Below are 8,834 nucleotides of genomic sequence, written 5' to 3'. Positions count from 1 at the left end.
ATGTGGCGTCGACTGAAATAAGACTTGCACTTGGCGGCCGAACATCCCCTGTTGGAGCCTCCCGGCCAACGATGCCATACGCTCATTTCATTTCATCCACTAGAAAGGTTAAACTGAAGCACAGGCAGGGGCAATACAAAGCAAGATCGCAAAGGTTTGTAACGCGTCCCCGATGTTATTCTATCCTCACAATGAGCAAGCAGTAAAGGAAACCAAAGAAACATTTGGAGTAGCAATTAAAGTGCAGGGAGAAGAACTGAGAAACGATGAGGTTTGTCTATGGTCCTGGAATTCTTTTAGAAACAGCAAAGGACTTGGAAGAGTAGTTGAAAGGGATGGGCTGTGTTTCGAAAGGAGAAAATAAGATGAACATCAACAAAAGCAAAACAAGGATAATGGAATGTAGTCGAGTTAAATCAGAAGTTGCTGAGGGAATGAGATCAGGAAACGACACACTAATAATAGTAGATTAGTTTTGCTATTTCGGCAGCAAAACAACTGATTCTGGAAGAATTATAGAGGATATAAAATGTAGGCTGGCAATTGTTAGAAAAGCGTTTACTAAGAAGAGAAATTTGTTAACATCGAATATAGACTTAAATGTTAGGAAGTCTTTTCTGCAGCTATTTGTGTGGAGTGTAGCCTTGTACGGAAGCAAAACGTGGCTGATAAACAGTTTGGACGAGAAGAGAATGTAAGTTTTGAAATGTGGTGTTACAGAGTAATCCTGATGATTAGACAGGCTGATCGAGTAACTAATGAGGAGATGCCAATTGGAATTGGGAAGACAAGAAATTTGTGCTACATCTTAACTAAAAGTAGGGATATGTTGATAGGACACATTCTGAGACACCAAGGGATCACCAGTTTAGTATTTGAGGGAAGTGTGGGGGCTAAAAATCGTAGAGGGAGACCGAGAGATGAATGTAGTAAGCAGATTCAGAAGGATGTAGGTTGCAGCAGTTATTCGGAGATGAAGAGGCTTGCACAGGATAGAGTAGCACGGAAAGCTGCATCAAACAAGTCTTCGGACTGAAGACTATAACAGCACCAACTGTCAATGGTTACCGCATGCTCGTCTGAAAATCCAGACTAATTTCAAGAAATGAATAGCATATTAAAGTGGCCATCAATTCGCTTTTACAGGGAGACATTATTAAAGAAACTATAGCAGCTATCACTTGAAACGATTTCGAGGTCAAAACAGCAACTGTTTCTGAAGAGTTGATTCAATATTTGTTTATAGCATTAACAGACTAATTTTTCCTCTTATTCCACTGAGCCAATTATAGCCATTGCATACAACTAGACACGTTCGTGTCACAGTTATTTATGCACCATGAAGAGATAGTGCACTGTGTTCTTTAGAATATCAGTATTATGTGACTGTCCTTTGTTTTACTGCTGGTGGGAAATCCACTAATTACTCCAACAAAAAAGTAAAATAATCACCACGAATTAAAAGTATGTATTTTTCCTAAGACGTTATTTTGTCAAGGATAAATAACTGCTAATTTGCTTTTGTGAATTTTTGGTTTCTATTTGCTTTTAGTCTCATCATATAAAAAGTAAAAGAAAATGATACAGTTGTATTTTTGTGTATTTCAGTTTGTTTATAGTGGCACGGTATATTGTAGATACGTTTCATTTATCGTAGAAAATTACCTTACTTTCTGTGTTGCACAAAATTTCACAGAAAGCCGGTCCAATTCCGTAATGGAAACAACCCTGTTTTCATATGTTTATATACGAGTACATACAGATACGTGCGCACTTGCTGCAATGTTATTTCTTTGTAATATAGACAGCTTAAAAATAATCCAAGGTAAGATAATAATCCAGCTGTACGTGTAATGGATTCCTAAAACGAACAGAAGAGTCTAATTAAATATATTCAGTCTTTTTACTCCCAATAAATTGTTTCGGTTTGCAATTTGGTCAATAAATTTCACTTTTTTTGACTATCGACCACTGCCAATTAAGCTGACCGACAACTTGACTGATTTTTACAGTCAAGATTATTATGGGATTGGATATGGACACTACAAAGCATGTGTTGGCGTTGTTCTGGGGGCCCTGCCTGAGCTTGCCCCACCCTGTAGCTTCCCCCACCATGTAGCTTCTCCCACCACGACTTCTCCCACTACTGCCCATGAGCCCCCACTATACGACTCCTCCTACAGTACGAAGAACGCAGTTGACATTCAGTTTCAGTGAGACCTCGGTGAATAGTGCGACTAGTCTTAGCTATTCGAAGGGCGTCTTAGTGCTTTGCTCGAGTTCCAGTCGGTTTCATAGTGTCAGTTGGATCACTCTACAGGGCATTATGTCGTCTGAGCCTGGCAATGAATTAGGATCGAACGCAGTTATGTGCTACTTTCCTTGGCTTCCATACTACCTCAGATATCAGATTGGGTTTGATATACTTGTTAACCCTCCTGATGCACAAACGGATCCATCTGTGGCCGGTCAACCTCCGCGCTTGATCCATGTTGAGCTTTACTTCCCAGATGGTATTATCTGCAATCCTGCAAACTTCGATGAAATGCCAAATCCTCTTTCATTCGGAGGTGGTGTGCCACATTTCTACCCTCCACTCCCTGATGTCCATCCACCAATGCACCCAGATAATCCATATCCAACCCAGTCGTTTTATCGTTATCTACTCCAGCAAGCTATGATGTTGCAAGAACAACTTTATACACGTGTGCTTGTAGATATCATAAATGGCCAGCCTGGGGAATTCATGGTAATTGATGACACACTATACGATGTCATTCCTCAGTGGAGAGAGTACAGTGAGTTTCACAGAGAGCCAGAACTTGTTCACATGGAACGACCCCGAGGTGTTCCAAAACGCAAGCGCTCAAAGCAGTCGCACAAACAGTCAGGGCGTTCACATCAGCGTCCATCAAAGTCCAGATCCACAGGTGAGCAGGACACATCACATGCAGCACCACACACAGCCGGTGAAAGTGTCACCACAGGCCCCAGTGAGTATAATATAATGCTTTTGAAAATTATCAGATAACAATTTAAGCATATTACGCTACATATTATCTGTGGATGTCTTTGTAACGCTTCCCGAAATTGTATTATTATATTCATGACTTGCACTAGAGATCTGCCAGACTAGTAAATTTCGATGCTACTACCTGGAGACAACTAGTGAATACATTTTCGCCAACAAGATTTGAAGTAGTTGTGTTATGTGATCGCTGAAAACCTTCCTTAATCACTAAAGAAATTTGTATTTTTGAGAGAATGTGGTATGATTTCTAAGTCTGCTTTATGATTTTGGATTCGCAAGATGTACTAATCGCTTCCGAGTGTGATTCAGACTGAAGAAATGCACACTTACGATTTCAAAATACTAAAGCAAACTAAGAATCGTAAAGTATATATTTCTTATCTTTGTAGTGTGTTATTCTGAAAGAACTGCATCATAACCCAGAAACTGATATTTCCTGCGCATTCCAGTTTGTCTCTCTCTTTCAAAATTGAGTATACTATTTCCTATATTTTACACTCATTCACCTCTAGTTTTCACCTCTGAGACGAAATTACAATGATATGAAGTTATGTTCATATTTAGTGAAAAACCACCATGTTACTTATTTATGATATTCGTTTGCTTTTCTGCAACGTGTAACAACAATACTTTATCTAACATTTACAGAGATAAGTTCTGTTAGAGACAATATGAAAACATATAACAAAATACCTGCCATCACACAGTAAGTGGTATCTAATTTTAAACTGCACTACTAGTTGTGGACTTGTACTTATTAAAATACCATGCTACCTATTACCACTCAGTAAGTGGTACCTAATTTGAAATTGCACTAATAGTTCCAGCTACATACCGTACATGAATTGCTAATTCAAGTTAATGAAAATATCTGAATTTCCAGTTAGGAAACCTTAATGAAACTGTGAAAAGTCATAATTGTCAAGCCTCTATGTTAAGCTTTATTTTGGGAACTCAAAATCCCTCAGTGATTAACAAATAATTCGCACAAAATATGAATTTTCACACATGAATGTTACTAGTTCATGAGTCACAGAGGCACATCAACATACTTCATTTAATTCTTTGATACAGCCCAGGAAGAATATAAAAGGAAAATACAATAATTTAACAGCATTGCAGAGCATAGAGAATCTGAGAAATATTTATTTACTTGTAATTTTATTTTTTTATTCTATGCTTAAACTTTTTCATTCTATGCAGTCTTACTAGGTGTGATGTACTAAACTAGTTATCAGTGAGTTACCTGTAGTAAAGGATTTGTTAGAGGTCTGTGTTTGATAAGCAATTCATACAGAAAGTAATGGAGTTGCTCACAAGAATGATAATAGCTGCCAGTCCTCACTTGTTTATCAGTCTTGAACGGACCTAATAATGTGTCATTATGGGAAAATAAGTACAGTACGTCATAGGCGGCTTTACAAACTGTGTCTTTGAAGTGTCTTGCAGTTAGTATATTTTTGCTATATTTGCCCACAGATTTTATATGCCATTTATTGCAATAACTGTGACATAAGTTAATCCTGTGCGTTTCTTTTTTTTTTTCAGAAAAACATCTGCAAAAGCGCAAAAAGCATACATTGACTCAACAGTTGCCAGAGGAACATGAGTTACATGAAATAGCGACTGGAATACAAAACGAAAATGTTTCCACCCAGGCTGCTGATGCAACCATCGAAAAGGCAATGGAACGTTTGAATATACAAGGTAAGAATAATAAGGGCAATGTAGTTCAGGACAATGAAAAGCTTTATGCAGATGCAAATGTTGATAACGACAACTAGATTAATGCAAATTTAGCAACATGGCGAGTCTTGTCATGCATCCTGCACTCAACGTCATGAGGAATTTTATTTGTATTTTATGTTGCCCGTCAAGTCAATTGTGTTGTGAAACCAGAACTGACATTTTGTCTGCGCATTTCGGTGTTAAGTATTTCCCTTTCAGCATTGTGTATTTAACACTATTTCCTATGTTTTATACACATTCAGCTCGATTTTTCTGTTCTGTGATGCAATTACAATGATGTGAAGTAATGTCCATAGTTAGTGAAAAACAACCAAATTTCTTTGTTTGCTTTTCTGCAATATACAATAGCAAATACTTTATACAACATTTAAACAGATGAATTATATTAAAAGCAGTATGAAATATCTGCTGTCACTCAGTAAGTGGTGCTGTCCCTATTTGAAATGGTACTGCTAGCTACTGACTTGCACTCATTAGTTGCAGCCACGTGCATAAATTTCTAATTCAGGTTAAGGAAAATATCTAAATTTCCAGTAAGTAAATGTTAATGAAACTGGGCACAGTCATAATTGTCAAGCTTCTATGTTCATCTGTATTTTGGAAACTCAGAATTCCTCAGTGAATCAGAAATAATCTGCACAAAATATAAATTTCCATACGTGAATGGTATTAATTCATGAATCACAGATCCACGTCAACATACTTTATTTATATTTTTGCTGCAGTTCACGATACAACATAAACGGAAATTTCAACAATTTACAGCATTATGGAGCATACAGCACCTGAGAAATATTTGTTTACTTGCAATTCATTTTTTTTCTACTAAGCTTAACTTTTTTCATTGTATGTAATCTTACTAGCTGTGCTATGGTAAACCAGTTGTCAGTGAGTTACGTGTGGCAAATGATTTGTTGAAAGTCCGTAAAATCTTCTATGTTTGACTTGTGACTCAGAGAGAACAAAATTGAGTTTCTCACAAGAATGATAATAACTGGCGGGCGTCACTTGTTTTTCAGTCTTGAAAGAACCTTATAATGTGTAATTATGAGAAAATAAGTACAGTATGCTATAGGCAGCTTTACACAGTGTATTCCCAAAGTGTCTTACAGTTAATATATTTTTTGTATATTTACCCACAGATTCGACACGCCATTTATTACAATAACTGTGATGTACACTAGACTTGTGGTTTCTTTTTTTCAGAAAACTATCTGCAAAAGCAAGAAAAGCCTACATTGACTCAACAGTTGCCAGAGGAAGATGGGTTACATGAAATAGCAACAGGGATACAAGACAAAAATGTTTCCACTGAGGCTGCCGCTGCCACCATAAAAGATGAAATGGATCGTTCGAATTTGCATGAAGAGAATGATGATGGAAATGTCGTTCAGGACAACGAAAAGCTCGGTGAAGATGCAAATGTCGATAACGACAAATAGATGGATGCAAATTTAGCAACATGATGACTCTTTTCACTCATCCTGTCTCAACATCATGGGAAATTTTATTTGTATTTTAGACATTTTGGCAAATTATGGCCTCTAAAATAATGTACGTAACCTTATTTACCACACAGGAGGCGGTTCAGAGATTTATGTAAGCATGCATGTGGTGTCTGACTCAGGTTTCCAACAGAGATAGTCATAGCATTTTTATGCGTTATTTTTTTAAATTTAAACATGAAAAATTCATTTTTACACTGTGAGTAGAGTTTTGTAGTGTAAAGATTGATTGAAAGCTTTTCAGATGACGATAGAATATTTATCAAGTAGAAAAAGTGATCAGCCATCTGAAAGTAATCTACCAGGTGTCTACAGCGTCAACTAGTTGTTTATTAAGATGACGTGTAGCATTTTATACTAATGTATACTTATTGCCCGGTACCTGCATTCTGTGGTGGGTATGAATAAGAAGGTTCTCCAACCATAGTTATTGTGATTTATATTGTACAGGGATCTTTCAACAGTGGTTACATCATTTTCCACTGCTGTGTAAAATACTTGTGATTTTAACATGTGTGCTTCACTCATACCAGTTAATGAATTAAAAACCTAAGTAAAATGTTCATTTACAGCAGGAAACATATGATACAGAATTGCTATGTTACTAGAATTTTGACAGAATACATTACTGTTTGATGAACAAGCTTAATATGGAAACTTGTATTGGAGTTGTAACTGCTGTTAGATTATTGTTATTGTAGAATTATTGTAGGTAGAAGAGGGAATTATAGAAAATTATAGTTGGAAATAGAAGTAGATATTTCAGTTAAATAGACTGTTGTAACCATGTAATTGACCTTTGGATGTGATAGATAATATCTGACTGATGTAGCTGTGTAGTTTCTGTGCTACAATTGGGTATGATTACATGAATTATCAATTTATTGGTTGTTACAAGTGACTTGTAAAATTTTTGTGAGAATTAAGTAAAAAATTGGTGTCAATACCATTTTTATACAATGTGAGAAACGAGTGTTTAGCGTCTATATTACATACAGTATCATACATGACAGTTAATTATAGCCCTTTATGGTATAACCGAATATACTGATAAATTTCTAATTGGATAAAGATAAATTTGTGGGTAATGTGTTTCCTCTAAATATATCATGTGTATATTACTATGAATCCTAAAAGATAACTAATGAAATTTTAGTATTACACAGTTCTACTTACCAGTAATCATTTTTCTATGACTCTTCTAAAAACAGAAGTTGCTGAGCACCTGTACTGCTATAAGTTTGCTAACAATGTGTAAAACATATAGTTTGACACTTGTTCATATATAGAAACTAGTTATCCTTGATATATTTGTGAAAATACTTATGGAATTGGAAATTTCACTTTGAGCTGTATTTTTTCTAATTAGTTTTTTCTTATAATATTATATTATATCTGTATGTTTTTCATTAAATAAAGGATCAATACCTTGAACAAAAACTCTTTTGTGTAATTATTTTCTTATTGCTTTTTAGGCAACTGGTAAGCAATAACATATCTAAATAAAAGCTGGAAGGCCTCTGCAGCATATGCTGAGGGCTATCACAGAGCAAATTAATATTCGTACTAAGACTGTAGACCAAGTGAGGTAACGCAGTGGGTAGCACACTGGACTCGCATTCGGGAGGATAACGGTTCAATCCCGCATCTGGCCATCCTGATTTAGGTTTTCGTTGATTTTCCTAAATCGCTCCAGGCAAATGTTGCGATGGTTCCTTTGAAAGGGCATGGCCGACTTCCTTCCGCATCATTCCCTAATCCGATGAGACCGATAACCTCGGTGTTTGGCCTCCTCCCCCAAACAACCCAACCCTACTAAGACCGTAGATCCCCATGACTGACACAGTTCGGTGGAGTGAGATGTAATAACATATCCTACTAAGTGCAATTTCTACATTATTCATTTCATTATGAACAATAATTAGTGTTTGCGTTAAGATGCTACCATAAACGTAGTGCCAGGATTTTCTGCAGTATTAACTAAAATTATATCCGCAATATTTTTTACATAAGCAAAACAGAGATAAAAACGTTCATAGATAACTAGTAAAGTTCCTCGGTCAGAGAAAACAGCTGCTATTTCTAGAAACTTTTGCAGGTATGTCTTCACATCTGCAGTACATATTTAATGTATATATATGCAGAATAAAAAGTATATCTTTTCTAGCTAATATAACGATCATCAAGAATATATGTAGATTTTCTTATACTGTGTTGCTTGCAAGACTCAGGACAAAAATCAAAAAAGTAATCTTTCATTAAATGACTTTTAGCACCAAATAATTAGACCAATATCTAAGGTAGAAAAATAATGTTAAAATCATTTATAACATGAGTTTATCAGTTTTGTAAGAGAAAAATTACCGTTCTTTTGGTTTAGTAATTTCATGAATCTCATGCTGAAGGTAAATGAAGAAAATATATTTGTAAAACACATTATTATTTTGGTGGCACATCAGTATTAAAGTAGTATTAAAGTTTCAGTGTATTCAGCAAGCTGTTACTTCATTATCTTTCTTACATGCTTTGATTAAATTTGTTCTTGTATG

The 8,834-nt window shown here is 35.8% G+C and overlaps 1 protein-coding gene across 1 annotated transcript; it reads left to right on the top strand.

The window, feature by feature from the left end:
* The first annotated feature begins 2,249 nt into the window (after positions 1-2,249).
* LOC126184021 (uncharacterized) lies at positions 2,250-6,222 on the top strand. The gene is made up of 3 exons (XM_049926374.1): positions 2,250-2,993; positions 4,580-4,738; positions 5,987-6,222. The coding sequence occupies exons 1-3, from the start codon at positions 2,327-2,329 to the stop codon at positions 6,220-6,222; spliced, it is 1,062 nt and encodes a 353-aa protein (XP_049782331.1). The 5' UTR covers positions 2,250-2,326.
* Positions 6,223-8,834: the final 2,612 nt, after the last annotated feature.

The sequence above is a fragment of the Schistocerca cancellata genome, chromosome 4, assembly GCF_023864275.1.
Source record: "Schistocerca cancellata isolate TAMUIC-IGC-003103 chromosome 4, iqSchCanc2.1, whole genome shotgun sequence".
NCBI lineage: Eukaryota > Metazoa > Arthropoda > Insecta > Orthoptera > Acrididae > Schistocerca > Schistocerca cancellata.
This window is presented reverse-complemented; position numbering and strand designations above follow the sequence as displayed.

Excerpts from the sequence above, each read along its gene's own strand:
- LOC126184021 (XM_049926374.1), top strand. The coding sequence starts at position 2,327 with ATGTCGTCTGAGCCTGGCAATGAATTAGGATCGAACGCAGTTATGTGC. Across the intron at positions 2,994-4,579 it reads AAGTGTCACCACAGGCCCCA|AAAAACATCTGCAAAAGCGC; the intron begins GTGAGTATAATA and ends TTTTTTTTTCAG. Across the intron at positions 4,739-5,986 it reads GGAACGTTTGAATATACAAG|AAAACTATCTGCAAAAGCAA; the intron begins GTAAGAATAATA and ends TCTTTTTTTCAG.